Raw genomic sequence first — 22,682 nt, 5'->3', positions numbered from 1 at the left:
GCAAAGTACTGATCGACGTTGGCAAATGTATCATCGTCGTCGTCGTTCTGATCCTGTGCCATATGCATGTTTGGATCCAGTGGCATAGGGATGTCTGGCACCGTTGCGGCGGTCTTGCCATGGGGCCGACTTGGCGCCGGCACGACTGGCGGTGTTATCTTTGGGGTGGTGTCCCCCGCCCCCAAACGAATCTGGCTCTTCGGCCAAAGCAGGGGCCAGCTCAGGCAGGCGATGAGGGTCATCACGTCATCATCGTCGGCCCCGACGGGTCGAATCGGAGGTAACAACTCGTCGCAGCCTGGCAGCACCCGAACCAGTTGAACCCTAAACAAGTTGGGTGGCATCTGGGTACCGTGGAACAAGGGGTTGCCCGGTTGAACGATTTTGCCCTTGACGACATCGACCAACTCGTTGTTCACGAAGTGCAGGAGAGTGCACGGAACGTCGGCGGCGCCCTGTGAAAACATGTAGGGCGTCAGGGATGCCCAGTCAAAGGCAAGGAGATGAAGTCCTCGGCCGAGAGAGGCTTAATTAGTTACCGTGATGATGGCGTCGAGCTCGGCTAATGTCGAGGCACCGCCAACGGCGGGCGTGCAGTTGACGGAGGGGCCGCTTGCTGCAGAGGTGCCGGCCGACGTACACCCGGGTGCATTAAGCTCCCGTGCCGGTGTCGGAGACAGCAATGGCCCCGCCATCGCGTTCTGCGAGTTGCTGGCCGTGAAGTTAGGAATCGGGGGCGGCCCCTGTTGGCCGCCCGCAATCCACGCACTAATCCCCTGGATCAAGGTAGGCACAATGGCGGTGATCGTTGCTCCGAGTTGTTGTTGCACTTGCTCTTGGACAATCTCCGGAATCCGCGCCACCTGTGCCCTGAGTTCTTGAACCTCGCGCGCCTGGCTTTCCGAGCTGGTGTTTTTCTCCTTTCGCCCACCAGTGTTATAGTATGACGACCATTTTGTCGACAAGCCTTTGCCGGCCACACGACCAGCTGACGTCGGCTTACTGAGCTTATCCTTGTTCTTCATTACATTCAACGCCTTATTTAGAGTGGTGTCCCAAGGGTTGCTCTTAGTCGACCCCGGGCTACTGCTTTCAGTCGCCTGCGGAAGGAATGTGAACCATTTAGAAATTTGGCTTCATTAATTAGAATGCAACCATATGGAGCTAATTACGCGGGGGTGTATTCCTTACCAGAACAAGCTCAAGCGCCCTGGTCTTCGGATCCGTCGTAAGCTCCTTTGTTTTCGGGTCCTTCTTGTACCGGGCCCTGACAAAGTTCCTGGTCTGCTTGTCACCGTATTTATCGAAGAGGGGCGGTAGGCTTTGCTCGGCACGGTCCGCCTCCTCCTTGTCCCATATAGGCTCCGCCACTCTGTAACCGCCGGGACCGAGTGTGTGTTCCCCTAAGTTCAGCTCCCGCACTTCTTTCCCCCACCTACTTGATTCGGAGCTTGCGGTGCTCGAGCAATTGATCTTGAAGTCGTTGTAGTCATCTTCGGTGATCGAAGGATTTTTCTCCTTGATCTTCTCATAACTCTCACCTTTCTCGATCATTCTCTTCACATTGCTTTTCCAAGTAGATAGGGCCGTGCTCATCTTCGTGAGGGCAGCATTGTTCACTTTATTCCTTTTGAGGCTTGTGTTTTCAAATTCAGCGGGGAACTTGTATCGTTCGTGCAGCTTCGTGAAGAGGAGGTTGCGCAAATTCCCTCGGTCAGGATGCCTGAGGTTCTCGGTGTTGATCGAGACGGTGCTCTAGAGAATGCACCCGAGCTGAAGCGAGTACCCCTTGACTATTCGTTCGGGCGCCGTTGGATTCCCGTTGGAGTCCACTTCAGTAACTTCCTCCTTGAGGGTGCGGAGCACGGTCGGGCGCCGGTCCTTCCGTTGCCTCTTCGGTTGGCTGCCATCTGTGCGTGCGCTGCCATCATCAGTGGTGGCATCCTAGGCGGCACCATCAATGGTGGCATCAGTGGGGTCATCCTCGGCGGTACCATCAGTGGTCTCAGGATCGGTGGGGAAGGCGGCGTCCTCATACAAGTGAGGTTGTTCCTCCATCTCCTGGGACAGCTCCCAGAATTTCTTGCCGCCCGAACCCCCGGCCTCATCGTTGTTGGCCATGTTTCTCTATAAATAGGAACAAAGTTTGGTCAAAATGTTGGTTATTGTCAAGGAACAAGATCTCTAAGTTGACCAAATAACCTAATTCTCAAGGAATGTCGCCAAAAAGTTGGTTATTGTCAAGGAACAATTGAGAGATGTTTGTGATATTGCCTAGGTGTTTTGGGATAGAACCTGTTAGTGTGTTGTTTCTAAGGTCCAAGTCCACGTTCTCAGGGTAACCTAGTTCTTGAGGGGTGTGTCTAGAAAGTTGGTTGCTGCAAAGATACAAGGTTGTGAGTTTGGTCAAATTGCCTATGATGTTTGTGATATTGCCTTGGATCTTGAAGGCACTGTTGCATGATGCAGGGGTGTGTCTAGAAAGTTGGTTGCTGCAAAGATACAAGGTTGTAACACTGGGATTTGTGCACAAGCTAAGCTAGCTAAGACAGTAGCTTCCTTGCAACCCACAAAAGACAAAGGAAAAGGGGTTGTTGACACCAGATTTTGGCATGGTCACGAATCCAGATTCATATGCAAAACTTAGAGCCAGATTCATATGCAAAAGTTAGCTTGCCGGCGTGAACAGTAACCTTGCCGGGAAAGCTTGCCGCCGTGAACAGTAACCTTGCCGGGAAAGCTTGCCGCCGTGAACAGTAACCTTGCCGGGAAAGCTTGCCGCCGTGAACAGTGACCTTGCCGGGAAAGCTTGCCGCCGTGAACAGTAACCTTGCCGGGGAAAGCTTGCCGCCGTGAACAGTAACCTTGCCGGGGGAGAGCTTGCCGCCGTGAACAGTAACCTGCCGGGGAAAGCTTGCCTCCGTGAACAGTAACCTTGCCGGGAAAGCTTGCTGCCGTGAACAGAGGCTGAAGATGGGCTCAACTACTTATCTAGATGGCTTCGGATGAAGAAGTGTTCAACACAGGAGTTGTTCGTAACGTTGAAACGGTCAACTTTGCTTTTGGAGTCATCATCATCCGACGTAGTATACGACCTGCAGAGACGCTGCAAGAGTCGGATGGTCCAGTCAGCTACATGAACGAGTCCGACTCGAGATTAGAGATGACCCCGTGGATTATTGGCCTTATTTGGAAAAGTGATCAACATACGGATTGTTGGCCTTGTCGAAGCACACATAATTGATATTTGAACCGTCGAAGAAAATTGGGCATGACCTTTGCTAATTTTCTTGACCTAGGAGTGCCCCATTCTTAACCGAAACGGAAATTAATCAACATTTCAGGAGAAAGGGATCATTTCACATCAGGAGAAATAGATCATTTCATCTAGCTCATGCCAGGCAATCAACCAAACCAAATATGTACAGGAAAGGTTCATCAACATCAGTCAATTAAGATACTACACCATAAGCTTCATCCAGCACATGCCATGCAACCTAGCAAATTATGACACACAATGCCATAATTAATCAAGAGTTACTACTACAGTACTCATGTACTCCATCTTACAGAGTTACTCCATCACAGCAACAACAAGACTTGCAACTGTAGCTAATGCAAGCTGCAACTATCAGCACGAGTTCGTTTACAAGATGAGTCCTCTTGATGATCAAAACTCAAGAAAACTATTTTTCAGCAGAGTTGGACAGAATGACTCCTTATACATTTTTATTCTAACGAAACTGAAAAAAAATTGACACTTGGGTTAACTGAAGAAGGAAGCAGCATGATTCAATGTCTAGCAGCAGTAGCAGCTGTTAGACACGGCAGTGGCGGCTACAGGCGCGCGCAGCAGCAGCTGTTGCAAGGCAGCGGGCGGGGCGCGGCCGTGGGCAGGTGCACACGCGCGAGGGGGCAAACTGGGGCGGCCAGAGATGCGGGGGAAAAGCACGGCCACGACGAGCTCCTGGCCATGGCGGACGATGGCTTCGGCCTCGAACAGAGCGACGAATACGACGGTGGTTCCGCACGGGAAGGAGAAGGGAATGGTTGAGTGCCTCACCGAGGAGGCACACAATGGCCCGTTGGTGGCTTAGGAGCAGCAGAACGGCGACAATTGTCGCGGACGCGCCGGTGACTGTAGGTTGAAGACGACGACGAATCCGGCAATGTAGGGGCTCCCACCAAGGATGTCGGGGCGGCGGGGCGGGGTCGAGGCTGCGTCGGGGCGGCGGGGCAGCGTCGAGGCGGTGGGGCAGCGGCGTCGGGAGAGGAGAGGGGAAGGGGATCGAGGGCGAGGGCGAGGGAGAGAGAGGAGATAGGGAGGGGCCGGGGAGGGAGGGGAATATGGATGGGGCCGGGCACAATACTAATGGCGCACCACCCCTCGGTGCGCCATAAGTATATCCATACTAATGGCGCACCCCACCGTGGTGCGCCATTAGTATTTTTTTATTTCTGCTCGAGCCAACAGGTTATCTTCCACCTGAACTAATCCACACCAAGTTCCCTCTACTAGCTCGACTGGTCAGCAACTAGTTCTCACACCAGGAGGTCCTGGGTTCGATTCCCAGGCTCCACAATTTTTTTTATCCATTTAAAATGTTGTTTGATACTTATTTGTATTTCAATATGTTCAAACTTGTTTAAATCATAATAGTAATATTTTTTTATAAGACAGTAATAATTTTTTTAAAATTACATCAAACAGTAATGCTGGTGGAGCGGGGGAGGGTGCGCGGGGTGCGGGGGGTCGGCGGCGGCGGTTGAGTAGGGGAGGGGTGTGGGGGGTCGGTGGCGGCGGTTGAGTAGGGGAGGGGTGCGGGGGGTCGGCGGCGGCGGTTGAGTAGGGGAATCGAGGGTGCGGGGGGTCGGCGGCGGCGGCCGGTGGACCGGGGGGGTGCTCGGCGGTGAGGGGGACCGGATCTGGCGAGGTGGGATAGCGATCGAGATGGAGGGGATCGAGATCGAGTGTCCATGAAATTTAAAAATATTCATGATAGTTCAAAAAGTTCCCATGAAATACAATCGAGAAATGAAGGCTACGATTTAAATACAATCGATCTTAGCTAGCTATCTGTTCACAATCTTCTTGCCCTTCTTTTTTGCAAATGGAGTTCTTCTGTGGAACGGACGTCCTTTAGGTAGGGTGGTCCTGCTTCTTCTTGTGGTGTATGCTGCTACTTCATCATCGTCGTCATGTTCGATCCTCGGGTCGCCATACTTGTCGAAGTATTGCTCATTGGCTACTCCATCCATTCCGATGATCTTCCTTTTGCCTCTCCTCACGACAACACGACTGGGCTTTGACGGGTCGGTAATGAAGAAGCATTGGTCCACTTGGGAAGCCAGTACCCATGGCTCATTTTTCGCGGTGACGTTTGCGCCCGCGATCTTGGATTTGGCTTCGGGTATAACCATGGTGGTGAAATACCGGTCTTCTTTTAGGACGCTCTTGGCCGATCTGACACGGAACATCGGGACCTTCTCTCCAGCGTAGCTCAGCTCCCAGATCTCCTCGATCCTTCCGTAGTATCTGTCCTTGTCGTTACCGGTGTAGGATTCCATCGTTACCCCGGAGTTCTGATAACCATCGCTCTTCATGTCCTTGGTCTCGGTGTAGAATGTGTAGCCGTTGATATCGTATGCCTCATAGGTCATCAGGTTGTGCTCGGCGCCCTGTGACAAGGCGAATATGAGTTGTTCTTCCGCGGAAGAATCCTCATGTAAAGGGTACGACAGAAGCTTCTGCTTGAACCAACGCATGAAACATGAGTTGTGCTCTTTGAGTATATCTCCGTCCGTCCTCTGTTGGCCTCGGTCATTGTACGTCTTCTTAATAAAGGTTTTGTGCTGTACCACCCAAGGATCGACCACGTCTATGTGTTTTAGCGCGACTAGGTTTGCTCTTTCAAAGTCGGCGAGTCGACCCGCGAAGTCGACATGCATTTCGCGACGACCCTCACGGTGACCCCATCCAGCGAGCCTGCCGAGGTGCCTGTTGACGGGCAGACCAACGGGGTTCTCGATGCCTAGATAATTCGTGCAGTAGGAGATGCACTCTTCGGTCAGAAAGCCCCTGGCTATGCTTCCCTCTGGACGTGACATGTTGCGAACGTATCCTTTAATGACACCATTCATCCTTTCAAACGGCATCATGCTGTGCAGGAACGTCGGCCCGAGTTGGATGATATCGTCCACGATATGGAGCAGCAGATGCACCATAACATCGAAGAATGCGGGCGGGAAGTACATCTCAAGCTCGCATAGTATCACCACGATCTCTTCCTGTAGCCTTCTGAGTTGCCTCACGCCAACAAACTTCCGAGAGATGACGTCAAAAAAGTTGCATAGGCCAAATAGGGTTTCACGGACGTGCGCATCCATGATCCCACGGATTGCAACTGGAAGTATCTGCGTCATCTGCACGTGACAGTCGTGAGACTTCATCCCGCTGGACTTCAGCTTCGCTGGGTCTAGGTATCTCCTTATCTTCCCCGCGTAACCGTAAGGACGTTTTACTCCTACGAGGCAGGTGAAAAACTGCTCGATCTCCTCCTGACTTAGAGTGAAGCACGCGGGAGGGTAGTCATTTCCGGTCTTCTTGGCCTTTTTTCCTTTGTGACGACTTTCCGTGTCCTGCGTCGCCTCATCATCATCATGATCATCATATATAGCGTGAAGCTCCTGCCTGATGCCCATTGATTTCAAGTCTGCCCTTACTTTCGGCCCATATTTGGTCCTCTCTGGCATGTTGAGCAGGGTACCAAGCAGACTCTCGCACACGTTTTTGGTGATATGCATGACATCAAGGTTGTGAGGCACACGGTGGATCTTCCAGTACGGCAAGTCCCAGAAAACAAACCTCATTTTCCATACCTTCAGCAGCGGCTCTGGCACCTTTCGCTTCTTTCCCGGCTCTGGCGCCTTTTGCTTCTTTCCCGGCAGTGGGCAGTCTTTCCAATTTTTCAACAGCTCGTCTATTTCCTCGCCGCTCCTCGTACGCGGGCGTCCTCGGGGTTCGGTTTCACCATCGAACAGATCCTTGCGTTTTCTCCACGGGTCATCGTCGCGAAGCCACCTTCGATGTCCCATGAACATGGTTTTCGAAGACCCGGGATCTCTATCTAGCTGGCGATACGTTGTGTCATCCATGCACCTGACGCATCCAGAAAATCCGTGGACCACCTGCCCCGCGACATATCCGTAACCGAGATAGTCGTGCACCGTCGTGAGCAGCGCGGCTCTCATAGGGAAATATTCTTTCTCTGCGGCGTCCCACGTATTGGCTGGCGTTTTCCACAGCGTGTCAAGCTCCTCTTTCAGCAGCCCCAGATACAGATTGATGTCGTTCCCTGGTTGTTTCGGTCCTTCAATTAGCATACTCATGTGAATGTACTTCCTCTTCATGCACAACCAGGGGGGAAGGTTGTACATCCACACAAACACAGGCCAGGTGCTATGTGTGCTTCTCTGGCTGCCAAACGGATTGACTCCATCGGTGCTCGCGCCCAGCACGATGTTCCTTGGATCATTCCCAAATTCTGGGTCTTCGAAGTTCAACGCTTGCCACTGGCTCGCATCCTTAGGGTGACTCAGCATCTTGTCTTTTTTATCTATCTCCGGATCATTTGCGTCATCTTCTCGCTTCTTCTCCTCCCTATCCGCGTGCCAACGCAGGAGCTTTGCTACCTTAGGGTCCGCGAAATACCGCTGCAGACGAGGAGTGATCGGAAAGTACCACACCACTTTTCGAGGAGCTTTCTTCCTCTTCTTGTATCGAGTGACGCCGCACACCGGACATATGGTAGACTCCGCGTGCTCGTCCCGATAAATGATGCAATTGTTCATGCACACATGGTATTTCACGTGCGGTAAATCCAGAGGACACACGATTTTCTTCGCCTCCTCCAAACTGGTCGGGCACTTGTTCCCCTTGGGAAGACGTTCGTGCCAGAATGACATGTTCTCGTCGAAGCATGCGTCGGTCATTTTGTGTTTTACCTTCATCTCCAGAGCCATGAGCGTTACTTTCAGGCGGGTATCCTCGGGCCTGCATCCTTCATACAATGGAGTAACCGCGTCTAACTCAAGTTGATCCATCTTGGCTTTCTCTCGGGCGGCAGCTCTTGCGTTATCCGTCTGCTTGAGAAGCAGCTCTTGAATATGAGGGTCCTGCACCCAGCCCATCGATGGTCCAGCGTCGTCTGCTCCGCCGGCATCATCATCTTCATGATCATGCCCGTCGACTGCTCCGGCATCTTCCTCATCATCATGTCCTGCATCTTCTACATGATGACTGTGTACAGCATCACCGTCGTGATCATCTCCTGGGGATTCTTCGTCTTCTCGCCCGCCCGAGCCGCGGTGGTTGTCTTGCTGCCCTTCCTCATTTCTTGCCCGGCCCCCATGGACGACTTCGTAGTCATCTTCATCACCTTGCCACCGATAGCCATCCATGAAACCACGCAAGAGCAGGTGGTCCCGCACCTGCCCGGATTCCGGGTCCGCAATAAGGCTCTTCAGCTTGCATCTTCGACACGGACATCTTATCTCCGTCTCGTTCTTTTGAAGCATCTCGGCCTTCGCGGACCTCAAAAACCTATTCACGATGCCTTCGGTCATCATGCGGACCATGGTCGCCTGCGGGGTAGAGCAAAACGATATTTTAGAACCAAGAAAAAATTTGGCATGACTTTCCCTAAAAATAGGACCAAAAAGAATGCTTAATGCCAAAATTCTCGCCGAAACGGAAATGAATCAACATTCCGGCAAAATATTGGCAACTATCGAATTTCAAATACCGGTACACCTCCAAACACAAACACATATGCAACACCACAAACATATGCAACACCACGAACATACATAGATCTAGCTAGGCCATAAAAAGTGCATGTGCACATTGTTGTAGGGAGAACAACATAAATATAGCTTCCCCCCTTACTTACCTATCAAAACAAGGTAATTTAACCACTTAAATTGAATGAATCTATGGTGGAAATGAGGTGAAAAAGAGGAGGTACCCGAGACAAGGAGGAGGTGGAGAGAATGAAGTGGGGAGAAAGTGAGTGTGGGTAGGAGAGGCTGTCCAAAATATCTTGTTGCTGCCCACTTACTAATGGCGCACCAACTCTAAATGCGCCATTAGTAATCCAGGTTACTAATGGCGCACCTCCTGGTGGTGCGCCATTAGTAGTTTTGCAAAAAAAAATACTAATGGCGCACTGTCCCACAGTGCGCCATTACTAGTTTAAACTAGTAATGGCGCACGGTGAAAGAGTGCGCCATTAGTAGTTTTGCAAAAAAGGAAATAAAAATATAATAAAAAAACAACATTAGTGGCGCACTTTCTGGCTGGTGCGCCACTACTAGTTACAACTAGTAATGGCGCACTGTATCTGGATGCGCCATTAGTATGTTTGGACAGGCGCACTAGTTAAATTTTTTTTTGATACTAATGGCGCACCCTGGGCCAGGTGCGCCATTAGTAGTTTCAACTCTAATGGCGTATCAGTAGGTGGTGCGCCATTAGTATATACTAGTGGCGCACCGCTTGTCTGGTGCGCCATTAGTATCAATCCCATCTATAGCCCTTTTTCTAGTAGTGCAGGATCAATGATCTCCTGATCATGCGTGTATCTGTTGTGGGACATCCATATTGCCCACATAACCGTGATGATCGTGGCGCGATCCTTGTCAGAAAAATGCTGATCACACAATATGTCTCTTGCCCAAGAGTTCGGGTGAAGCTGCAGGAGCCGGATCTCAAAGAGCAGCCGCGCCTCCTCCCAGAACCGCCTTGCATGAGAACAATGGATCAGAGCATGCATCAGGTCCTCATCCATGGCAAGGCATAGCTTACATATACTTGTTTCTTTGATATGTCGGTGTTTGAGTGTACACTCGTCCCGGATGATCCCACGAACCACTCTCCACCAAAAAACCCTAACTTTAGGGACCACTTTTAGTTTCCAAAGAGCACTCCACATCTGTTGTTCGTTCGTTGATGGTTCCGCTATCTGCCCCTCCTCTATAGCTAAACGCTCTTTTTGGTTCATTAGAGCTCGATAGGCCGTTTTGACAGAGTAGATGCCCGATCGTTCGTGTGCCCATGCAAGATAGTCTGCACCGCCGCCTTGCCTAAGAGGAATATTCAGGATTGCCTCTGCATCTGGCGCGATGAAAGTTGAGCGGATGAGGTCACGTTTCCAGGTCCCGTTGTCATGATCAATGAGTTCTCCGACTGTGAGGATCGGCGTGTTGGGAGGCCTGAATAATGGTGTCATGGTGACAGTCGATGGGATCCATCGGTCATTCCAGACCGAGGTGGATGCACCTTCACCGATCTGCTTGATGAGGCCAACTTTGAGAGCTTCTCGTCCGGCAACAATAGCTCGCCAAGTGGCTGATGCTGATTTCGGGGTGGTAGCTTGCATGAACTCTAAGTTCGGAAAGTATCTCCCCTTCATCACTCTTGTACACAGAGCTTTCGGGTTTGTCATGAACCTCCAACCATGTTTCCCTAGCAGGGCTAGGTTAAACTGTCGAAGGTCGCGGAAGCCCATCCCGCCCTTAACTTTGGGTGTGGCAAGTTTGTCCCATGCAATCCAGTGCAAGGAGCGTCGATCCAGCGAGCTCCCCCACCAAAATTTTGCCATATTGGATCGCAGGTTCTTGCACACCTTTTTTGTAAGTAGAAAACAGGTCATACTGAAAGTTGGAATTGCCTGGCGATGGATTTGATCAAGGTTTCTCTACCTGCAACCAGCCCTGCATCTTGTCCCTTGCCCTGTCTACTATGTGGTCGAATGTACCGCTGGTAATTCTGCCAACAGCAGTGGGTAGGCCAAGATATCTTTCTGAAAAAGCTTCTGAATGAACATTTAGGATCTGTTTCAGATTTCCTTTGAGAGCAGCCGGCGTATTGGGAATGAAATAAATAGAACTTTTTGCTCTGTTGACACATTGGCCGGAAGCCTCTCCGTAAATCCTGAGAATCTCATTTAGTCGAGATGCACTCTCAGGGCTCGCCTTGATGAAAATCAGACTGTCATCAGCGAATAGCAAGTGACTCACCCACGGTGCTCTGAAGCTGACTCGGATACCACGATCAATGTAGTTCCCATAGTACTTCAGCAGCGAAGAAAAACCTTCGGCACATAACAGGAAGAGGTATGGCGATATAGGGCAGCCCTGCCGAAGGCCTCTGGAGGGAGTGAAAAAAGGCAGCAACTCCCCATTAACTCGAACAGAGAATCGAACTGAGGTAACGCATTTCATAATTAGTCTTACTAGATTGCCGGCAAAACCAAGTCTCAAAAGCATGGCTTCGAGAAAATGCCACTCGACGCGATCGTATGCCTTCATCATGTCCAGTTTGATGGCGCATGAGTAGTTTCTTCCTTTCTTCCGTCTTTTCATCGTATGAACACTTTCATATGCCACCAGAACATTGTCCGTGATCAAACGACCCGGGACGAAAGCACTTTGTTCTTCACTGACAATCTCGTCCATACATGGCCTCAGCCGGTTGGTGATCGCCTTGACAACGATTTTGTAGAGGACTGGCCATAATGCAATGGGCTGGTATTGTGAAATACTCTGTGGATGACGTACCTTTGGTATTAACGTAATGGAAGTGTCGTTTATTCCAGCTGGTAACTCACCACCATTTAGAAAATCAAGCACTGCTGGGATTATGTCATCTTTCAACAGGTTCCAGTGGCGCTGATAAAACCCCGCGGTGAATTCGTCTACCCCGGGCGCCTTTGACGGCGCCATTTGAAAGAGTGCAGTAGTAATCTCCGAGGCTTCGTACGGTTTGGACAGCAGGTCATTCATGGCCGGTGTGACCCGGCTAGGTACATGTGATAATAAATCATCACTGTTGCTAAAACCTTGGGAGGTGTATAGTGCTTGATAAAAGGCTAGAATTTCCTCCTTATCTTCATCTCCCGAGGCACAAACCGAGCCATCCGATCGCTGCAGATTTGCGATCTTGTTAATGCGTTTACGTTGCTTTGCTTGCGCCTGAAAGTAAGCCGTATTGCGATCCCCTTCCCGCAGCCAAGGGACACGAGAGCGTTGTTTCAACCATATCTCCTCCAGTCGCAGTGCTTCTCGGAGTTTTGACATGGTTGCCTTTTCCTCATCGGATGGGCCACGTCCCACAGATTGGCAACGTAGTCTATCAAGTCGTTTTTGAAGTTGCCTGACATTTCTGCTCAGGCACCCAAACTCACGGACACCCCATGGTGCTAGTTTGCATTGTAGGGCTTCAAGCGAGTCCATTACACCATATAAACCTGGCTGCCGAACTTGACCACGCCAAGTGTCAGAAACCATCTGCTCATAATCACTATGGGACTGCCATACATTCTCATATCGGAAGGGTTTATGCATATGTGAGTTGTTGTTGGAGTTTTGCCGCCGTAGATCGGCCACCACAAAGCAATGGTCAGATTCTACTGAGCAAACATGGCGCACACGAGTGTGTTCAAATGTCTGTCTGAATTCCTCATTGGCAAAGGCCCGGTCCAGCCGGGCTTTAACGTTAGCATCTCCAGATTGCCGGTTATCCCAGGTGTACGGGACTCCTGACCAATCAAGGTCCTGGAGAGCACAGTCATCCGTGGCATCATGAAAAGCTCTCATTTGCCAGTCCGATCGTGCTGCACGACTAAAATGCTCGTTCCCATAGAGGGTTTCGTTGAAATCACCCATACATAGCCACGCTGAATGTGGCAGGCCATGTAGGGTACGGAGGAACCGCCAGTTGTGGTGTCTGTTCTCAGCTCGTGGCGCTCCATAGAAGCCAGTAAATCTCCAAGAAGCAGAGTTATCCAGGCAATCGCGCACCACAACATCAATGTGGGCCGAATTGTAGTTCTTGAGCTCGACAGAAACATCTTTGGACCAATAGAGAACGATGCCCCCACTGAGTCCATCGCTGTCCACTGCGAAGCAGCCAGCAAACCCCAAGGCCTGCTTCAGATTCTCAACATGTTTCCTATTGATCTTCGTCTCCATATCAAAGACCAACACGGGCCCTTCTTGCTTCACAACATTGCGAAGCTCGCGAACTGCCTCGGGGTTCCCAAGCCCCCGGCAGTTCCAGCTTAGGCAGATCATTGGGACGGGCAGGGCTGTCCAGCAGCCTCTACCGAAGTTCCTGAATTGCTTGGTGTGGGCTTCTTCTTTTTCGGTTCAGTCACCACATCATCATCCTCATTGCCATCGCCCTCATGGGGCATAGATTTCGCCGTGGTGTCATTCCCCTCACTGTCTATTGCGGCGTGGTTTGTCAAGAGAGGAAGGTCCACTTGACGGTAAACTTGCGTGGGAGGTCCGCCTTTCCGTTTAGGCGCAGTTTTGCGTTTCATAGGTGAGGTTACCTCCGCTCCACCATCTGCTGCAGTACTGGGGTTCCTGGTGTCATTCTTGCTAGATCTTGCCTGTTGGGGCTTCGAAGAACTCTCAGAAGATGCAGCTCCTTTTTTCTCTTCCGGCGGCCTGAGCCCTTTGCCGAACGGCAGATCTCCGTTCTCATCTCTTGTGCCAGGCGCCGGGCAAAATAGATCAGAGTGGCCTAGACGACCACAGGAAAAGCAGAAGTGGGGTATATTTTCATATTGGATGTCAAAAGGATCTGTGGTACCCCTCCTTGCCGAATCAATCAAAATCCACCTCCTAAGAGGTTTGGCTACGTCCAAAGTAACGCGAGCTCGCAGGTAGCCGCCCTCATGGTCGAAGTGGATCGAAGTGGCCTCCTTATCAATCTTTTTTGCAATAGCTTTGCACCATGCGTCATTCCGCAGATTGAATGGGAGATTAACAACATGGGCCCAAACTTTTATCTTGTCGAACTTGAGTTCAGAAGGGCACATGCACTCGTCGAAATCCGACAGTACAACTACGTTCTTGCTGATGTGCCATGGGGATCCATCCCACACACGATCACGATCGCGTCGCGTAGTGAACTCGGCGACGAACGTATTCTCCCCTACTATGCGAAAGACCAGGCCTTTAGGGTTTCCCCATGCAGGCCGGAGAGCGTTGGAGATAGTGTTGATATGAAGCTTGTTGTGGTGGAGGATCTTCCCGGCCACCATCCATCTCTCCGGCGCCTCCTCAACGCGATCATCTAGGATCAGAGGCGTAGCCTCCTCCTCAGAGATATCGAGTTTTCCCAGCTGTTCCTCCAAGCGTGGTCTGGCTGATCTGGGCGACAAGGCGCCCCTCGCCGCCGCTGCCGGACGGTGTCGCCATCTCCGGCCGGCGGAAGTCCCGGTGCGCCCCGCCGATCTGGTCCGCGGGCGCCGTCAGGTCCGCCAAACCCTAGTCGCCAGAGCTTTTTAGGGTTTCCGGAAAAAGGTATCCAACGTATAGTAGTATATGCAGAGTGTATGTGAACCCATTGGCCATTGCAAATATCCTTTGAGAAAAGATGTCTACGTCTCTTTCTCGCTTACCAAATCGATTAGAAAACAAAATCTGGCGGTTCCCGGTTGGAGAGGGCGTCTTTCCTGGGCAGCAGCTGGTCTAATCGGGAGGTACCTTTGCTTTCCCTCGGTTCTATTTTTTTTCTGGGGTGCTTTCCCTTGTTCTTTTGCTCATAAGTCCCGACGGAACCATACATATGATTTTTTTTCTATGAATATTCTGCAATGTAGTGCTCATATGCAGCGCTGAGCATGTTTCGGCAATAGTAACACTGTTTGATTCACGGGACATGCATAAAGTAAACCTCTATTCAGCGGCACACACATGAGTTGGACAGAGACCACATGCATACATGGCTATTTTGGTCCGAAATGCAGCTCCACACCACTCTTTGGTATTGGAGCTAGAAACAATGTGCACTACAAGGGGGAATTAATGGAGGGGTGCCAAATTTTGGAGGACGGGCTCCTTGGAGCCCATTTTTTGAAAAACTTTCAAAATGACATTTCCAGGTTCAAAAACTTCAAAAAAATCTGCGAAAACTTATACATATTCGTGACGGATATGTAAAATTTTGTTAACAAATAGTATGATCTGCAAGCTATGCAGGAAAAAAATCCAGGCCCAACAGCAAAAAACAATTGGCCATTTTCTGGTACGTTTTGTCTTTTTTGCTACGTCCCGTGTAGGGAAGTATATTGTTATGAAACTATTCTCAAATGTGTTATGCATGTATTTATGTATCTATAAATCTTTTCAAGTTCTATTACACTATGGAAATATGGTACTTTAAAAAGGGCTCCCTGGAGCCCGTCCTCTAATTTTCAGGAATGGAGGGAGCAATATCAAGATGATACCAAATACTTCGAGTGAGCACCAACACCACCACAATCCTTGACAACACGCGAATTATAAAAAAGATTCTCTGCAATCAATGCCTCCAGGAAGGGAACGGCGACCATGTGCCGCCCTTGCCGTATCCAATCACCCAAATTCAAATTTTGAGTTTTCACCCCAGAGAGACGTCTAAGGAATTTCCAAAGCAATGCCTTCAACAAAGGCGCGAAGCGTCGATGCCATCATTGACAGGCGTGACCATCAAAGGTCGGACAGGGTTTTAACCTTGTAGCTTGAGACCGGGGTACTCGGAGAGCACCATTAGACCGAAGTCACAGTGTATTGCCGCCACCATTTGCTGAAGAAAATGATGTTGCATGGAGGGGTACACCCACATACCATGGTCACGGAAAATTGAAATACAAACCGTTCCATAGCATACATGTCTGGAGACAGCCGCTCGCATGCATAACCCTGGCAGGGACATCACTGCACGATCAAAGACGTGCTTGTGAACACAAGCTGCCACACATGTGGAGAGCTGAGCGTCATCACATGAGTCTCAGCATCTGGTGCACACGTGCCCCAATGCAATTGTGGTAGAGGCCGACAATGTCTAGATGTTACAAGCCAAAGCAGAACCACGCCCCTCCACCACATCACTATTTCACGCTGCTATCGTGGTTGCCTCATCACTGCAGTCACTGCTAACAACCGCAGATGACTAGAAGGGGTACGCAAGGACAACAACCGCCATTGGACGATCGCTCAAGGGGGACCCCTAGCTCAGGGAGCAGCTCCACAGCTGACAGATGAGGTGCCAACGTCGATCCCTGGTAGATTCGGCAACCACCATGGCTGCCCCATGCAAACCCACTATCTGTCGCTGTGACAGGAAGGAGATAGCCCTTCCTCCGCTATCTATCGGACGGGCTTTTCATGGCGGCCTCCCCCAATTGTGGTGGGTAGGAAGCGAAGGGGTGAAGGATGGTGGACGTGGTTAGGGTTTGTGGGCGCCCATAGGGACGACGACACAAGGACCTTGGACAAAGTAATGACCTAATGCATAACCATACTCAGTGTTCCAGCAAAGGCCGTGATATGCCGATTAGGTGTATGTGTATAATATTTGAAAGTATCTAAAATTTGAGAAGGTTCCGCAAAAGTGATGATGTACACTGCTTAGAAACCGGACCATCTCCAAGGAAGAATCGTTGGGTCAGGAAGGTGACATCTCAGGTTTAAGGCAAAGTGTCGTTTGCATTACCTTTTGCCTTGAAACATTTTCAACAATCAATATACACAATCACATGTTACAGGTCAAATTTGGCATTTTTTCGGGTTCATTTGCTATACTTAAACCATGAAGTGCATTTATAGGCATTTAATAAATATAATTCAAATTTGAACTGCATGAAAAAGTTGGCAAAATTGGGTTGAGAATTTTATGTGTGCTTTTGAGTCTATGTGCCGGCCTTGTCGAGGAAAAGGAAAATAATTCCAATCGTTGGGGTGCCAAGACTCGATCCCGAACATGGAGCTTATTGGTGTTCAATTTCTGAAAAATGCGAAGAAATCATAAAAGCATGAAACTGGGCATTGTGTTGTCATATGGCACCTAGAGGTTGTGGTAAAAATTTACAAGGTTCGCAAAATTGTGACATACACTGCTCAGAAACCAGAACATCTCCGTGGAAGAATCATTGTTCAGTAGGTAACAAGTCTGGTTTTCTAAGGAAGTGTCAGTTGCTTCATCGTTTTGCCATCGAACCTTTTCTACAATCAACATACACAATCACATATAACATGCCAAAATTTGGCATTTCGAGATTCAGTTTATGTATTTAATACATTAAGCACATTTCTTGACATTTAAGACAAGAAGATCCTCTCTAAGCCATTTTCTTGCTGGTATTTTCCCGGAGGTGGCGGCAGTGGAGGGGCGGGGGGTGGAGCCCCCCTGCTTGACCGAGTTGTTACTGGGGTGTGGCGTTTCTGATAGTGCATCGTCGCTTCCGGTCTAGCTCACCGGCAACCAATTAATCTGATGTGTTTGGCGTATCTTATATTTCCTCTCAATAGATAAGAGACACCAGTCTTTGGGTCACATGTTCCATATTGAAAATATTTCTATCCTCTTTCTAGAAGTATCAAATATTGGAAGGAAAAATTGCATACTGTATACTTTTCAACGGAGTGCATAGACCTTCACAACGTCCAAACTGACTTTTGCAGCAGTTCCTGTCATATGAAGTAACCACGCAGACCCGTAATTACAAGTAAACAAGTAGTGGTACAGTTTGCACGAGAAGTCAGCGGACAGATTTGAATTTGAGCCACTACCTTTTTCTTCAACTAAGTAATAATAAGAAAATTACAAATTTGAATATGAGCAGACCAGGACTTTCGTTTCCACTAAAAGATATTTAAAGTCCACAAAAGGTAATAAGAAAAATACAAAGGACACTGTGCAATTCATTTTCTCGGTATCGTGAAGGAAAATTATCAACACGTAGCAAATTATCTCAGAAGAACAGAATCAAAGATGAACATCAATCCAGGTCTTGAGGCAATTCAGGTTCTTTTGTTTCATTCTATGCCCCACAATTTTGAAATCATTCTTGAGTAAAATTCTCCATCATCCAACACCTTGGGATTCATTATTGAAGATTCTCCCATTTCTTTGCATCATGTTCCAATAACCCATAATTATGATGTTCAGAGAAATTTGACTTTTCGAAAAATTAATACACCTTATATTTTGAAACAGGGGAAGTAGATAGGAAAAGGCAAAACATATCGAGCGGCCCAGATTATTACAAGGGAAACTAGGCCGAAAACCAAATTGAGAAAAAAGAAAAGCAAAACAAAACCAAAAAACAACGGCAATGCAGGCCTAGCGAGAACTCCACCACCAACATGACCACCACCCGAAAAAAGTGACGGGTTTTTCGAAGTCGCCTTCAATAAGGAAAAAAGCACCCGTGGGCATAGTCGTTGTCGGCATCCATCATCGTCGAAGACATAAGCTTTTGCCCAGAAACGCCCACGACCGCCTTGCAAGCATTGAAAAAGGTTCGGACAGGGTAAACAACCCACATGGCAGCATCAAATCCAAACAACGGCTATCGAGTGGAGAGGAAACACTCTTCGACAATCCCTCAAAGGAGGAGAAAGACGCCCTTGAGCGCCATCATCGCCGTCATCGACCCTCGTCGAAGACTAAGCTTTCGCCGGAGCCTTGAGCCTTTCCACCTATCAAGCCCAGTGTAGGGAGCCCAGCCGCTGACAACCAGTAAAGTAGAGCGTCGACTCCATCCGCAACTGCATCTGTGAACCAAAACCACGCATATAAGAGGAAATCGGCACCATCACCGCTTCACCCATGTAGCTCAGTCCAAGCCTCTGACACTCGGAAAAGTGTATACCAGATTAAAATAAGTAAAAATATTTGCCGAGTGCCGCCTGGCTGACACTAGGCAAACATGAATAGTACTAATGGATTATGCTTGAGTGTCACACAAAAAAACACTAGGCAAACGAGGTCGCACCGTCATCCCGCTGTCATCTGCGCAAGCAAGGACACATGTTGATGCGTTTGCCCAGTGCCCTATCTTTGCCAAGTGGTTTTTAGGCGACACTCGGCATGGGCACATGTTTTTGGTTCACTCGAGTGTTTTCCACCACACTCGTTTTAGGGCGCCATTCACTGAGTGCCTGACAGAAAACAGTCTGACAAAGAACTAGAGACTCGGCAAACTTGTCGATTCTGATAGCGAATCTAGGTGCGTCACCGGAGTTGCATCGATGCGCCAGTCGGAAGGAAGGTGCTGGGTGAATGGGGGAGACACCCTTGTTTACATAAAACCACATTTTGATCACTAGAAGGCCTCTATCATGTAAACAACCCTTTGCTTGCATCACATACATGGTTGTCAGAATTTAAGCATGAATTATAAGGATTAGTTGCAGTTCAGATGCGCACAACTAACCCTGCGATTTGGCACAACTAACTTTTTTATTTGGTCATATAGATGGATTGGAATCCTTACTGCGAGCATGGGACGGCAACGTGGCCCTGCGATGGCATGATTTAAGATGAAGGGGCCGGCCCTTACGCGGCCGCGTGATTTATAAGCCAGATGTAAGCCGAGTACATATGGAGGGTGCTTGGCTTACCAGGGAGGCGAAACCTTTTTCTCTTTAAAAAATAAAAATGTGAAATATAAGCCGAGTACAAGGGGAACGTACTCGGCTTATATTAACGGCCGTCATGCTAGCCGTTAAGTGCGTCGATGACGGCCATGTGGCAAAACCCTTTGCCGAGCCCTGACTGTAAGCCAAGGGCCGTTTTGCATTTAAGCCGAGTGTTTGTCGTAAGTCAAGAACTTCTTTTTGTCTGACTCAGCTTATTTGGATGTAAACCGAGTCTCCTTTTGTTGCAGTGAGTTTTTCATTCCTTTATCTGCTTATGTGGATGTAAGCCAAGCGCCCATGTTTTGATAATCGGCTTACTGACAGATACACAACAACAGATACACGGCAACACGTGATTTTTCTGTAGTGCGCGATGCTTCAGTCAAGCACTTTGAAGTCTCCCTTTCTGTAACATCAATTTGCCAGTAGCTACGCTATGTTTCTCAAAGTTCAAAGCAATAAAGGCACTCCGGAGTCCGCACGTACACTTATTATCAAGCTTTAACACCTGTCTAAATCAAAATCTATTATAATGGCTGCCTTAAAAGGCCAAGCAAAGCCTAATCTTGCAAGCAACTGCATCGAGAATAATCTCACAAGTAATGTTTTGACAGGAAGTATGTTGCAACTTGTGGATGGTCTACCCTTTAATTTCTCTTTCTTTTCCGTGGTGCCACTTACAATGCATAATAAGGCTAGAGGGTAAGGGCCTATTTATAGACTCCATTTTCAATTTTTTTTATTTTCACCTGTTTTTGGAAATTTTCATATGACTCATGAGCAATGTAACCAACCACTATCAAACATGCCCGTTTTTCGAGTGACCGAGTCTAAATATACTAGTCCCTAGCACACATGTGTGAGTCATGTGCCATGATTATATTTTATGTGTGAGATCAATTTTCAATCTTAATCATGTGGGTCAACAGCTTGGAGAGCTGATCCTGCAAAAGAAACCTAGCTCTTCCACCCTGTGATGTCCAGGAAAAAATACATACGTAAATATATAATTACAGTAGAGTCCCCCTATCAATTCCTCTATATTATTCCATCACACTTCTTTTGGGCACCTCGAATATTACTTCCTCGAATGAAATTCCACATCACTCATTCCCCATCACAAACATTAATAATACGAATAATTCCACATTAAGTTAAATAAATAATAATCATGTTGAATAAATGTTGGGAGCCACATAAATATCCAACAAAGTACACACATGAGATTTATTTGCAAGACACAAGACACTCGTGAATTCGCAGATTTATTTAGACATCACTATATTTGAATTTGACACAGGGAAATCAAAATACAGAAAAATCACGAAGATTGTCAATAGACCGGAACAAGCGGTACCTGTTTATCTCAGATCTTCGTCTTGAGATGATCGTGCCCATGCGAATCGATGAAAAAACGACCTTCATCTTCTATATATGATTAGAGGGAGCATTAATTTTACATCTTTGGTTTAGCTCTTTCATCCAAGGAGTAGAAGGTCGCCGCATCGTGATCCTCCGGGATGGCCATGATGAGGTCGACGCCACCACTGGCCGCGCACGACGGCAAGAAGATCATGAGGCCTTCGTTGGGCAGGTCCGGCGTGACGAACGCGGAGGGCGGCCCAGTGCCGAAGTCAATCTGATTGAACCTGAAACCCAGGCTGCTGTCCACCTCCAGGTCTGGACAGAACATTGTGCCGTTGGCCGCCGCCGTCGCCACGAGCTCCTCCCCGTTGGCGTCTACGATGCCGAAGTCTACGAACGACTGGATGTACTCGGCGTCCACGCGGGCGACGGCGTCGCGGATGGCCTCGACCACGCCGCGATAGGTCCAGCCCAGGACGTCCCGGGCCTGAAGCCTCGGGAACGCCCAGAGCACCATGTTCCCAAAGAATTCCGGCGGCGCAGGTGGGTTGGCCCTGGCCCGGCAGTTCACGGCCACCCTGACCTGCGTGAACTCCTCGGGTTTCAGGCCGCGCGCCGCCGTGGTCTTCTTCCACGCGTGCGCGAGCAGGCATTGGAATGTGCTACACCGGATTCCCACGCGGGCCTTGAGCTCGGCGATGAATTCCGCCGTAAAGCGCACCGTTACGTTCTTGATCTTGGAGGACATGGGATCGCAGACGACAGGGTACGACCTGCCGCCTTGTCCCTTGAACTCGGTGGACCTGTGGTCGAACACCGGCGTTGGCACAGCCCGAGGAACGGCGGTCGCGCCGCGATCGAGGAAAGGGGACGGGGCGGTGAAGCTCCAGCCTTGGCGTACCGCGCTAGCCCACGTGGAGAGGAAGCTGCTAACGGAGTAGCCGTCGGCGGCCTGGTGGTGGCTGCTGAAGCCGATCGCGAGGCCGCCGCACTTGTACCGGTTGAGCTGTATCTGTAGAAGGGCCGCCCCGACGCTCTCCTATATTTTATGTCCCAAGAGCCAGTTAGCATCCAGAATGCGTAGAGCCATACATCTGTAGATGGTTAATTACCTCCGGCGGCGGCACTGCAGGGTACAGTCCATCGGTGTTGGTGACGAAACTGCCGTCGGTGAGCGCGCTCGCCAGATCAACGGGGACGGCGGCCTCTACGACAAGCACGCCCTCGTTGTTGACGTGGATGAAACGCCTGCTCCGGTGGTCGACGGCGAGGCGTCCGGCCAGGTGCGGGTACACCGCGACGGCCCTGCGCAGGCCCTCCTTGAGCGCCTCGTTGGACGGAGTCGGTGCGGGGTACACGAGGATGAGGGGGACAAAGATGTCCAAGGTGGCGCGGTCGAAGAGGGTCAGCGGGACCATCTCGCCGGCAAGAGGGTGAGGCGTGGAGTAGGCCGGCTTCAGCATGGTGCTGCTCGCCGCCTCCATTTCGACCTAGACACGCACGTACCAGCGTCGTGCCGGGCAACACATTTACAGCACGTATATATGAACCCATTGGACATTTCATCATCCTTTGAAAACTTATGTGCACGTCCCTTTCTCTTTTACCAAACCGACGAGAAAACCAGATTTAGCAGTTCCCGGTTGGAGAGGGCGTCTTTCTGGGCAGCAGCTGGTCCAACCGTGAGGCTCCCAAGTCCCCAGCAAAGCCATCCAACGGAGAAAGAGCCACCACCGGAACTCACCCACTACTCCAAGTCTCCAAAGTGGCCGCCGACGCAGACCGGAGCCGCCGCCACCAGCAACCGAGATGGGGGACAGGGAGGCGAAGCGGGCGGG

At 49.7% G+C, this 22,682-nt stretch overlaps 1 protein-coding gene across 1 annotated transcript; it reads right to left on the bottom strand.

The window, feature by feature from the left end:
• Nucleotides 1-20,903: 20,903 nt before the first annotated feature.
• On the bottom strand, nt 20,904-22,402 carry LOC123186709 (tryptamine benzoyltransferase 1-like). The gene is made up of 2 exons (XM_044598423.1): nt 21,957-22,402; nt 20,904-21,883 (listed from the first exon to the last, which is right to left on the bottom strand). The coding sequence occupies exons 1-2, from the start codon at nt 22,326-22,328 to the stop codon at nt 20,936-20,938; spliced, it is 1,320 nt and encodes a 439-aa protein (XP_044454358.1). The 5' UTR covers nt 22,329-22,402; the 3' UTR covers nt 20,904-20,935.
• Nucleotides 22,403-22,682: the final 280 nt, after the last annotated feature.

The sequence above is a fragment of the Triticum aestivum genome, chromosome 2A (assembly GCF_018294505.1).
Source record: "Triticum aestivum cultivar Chinese Spring chromosome 2A, IWGSC CS RefSeq v2.1, whole genome shotgun sequence".
Classification (NCBI taxonomy): Eukaryota; Viridiplantae; Streptophyta; class Magnoliopsida; order Poales; family Poaceae; genus Triticum; species Triticum aestivum.
This window is presented reverse-complemented; position numbering and strand designations above follow the sequence as displayed.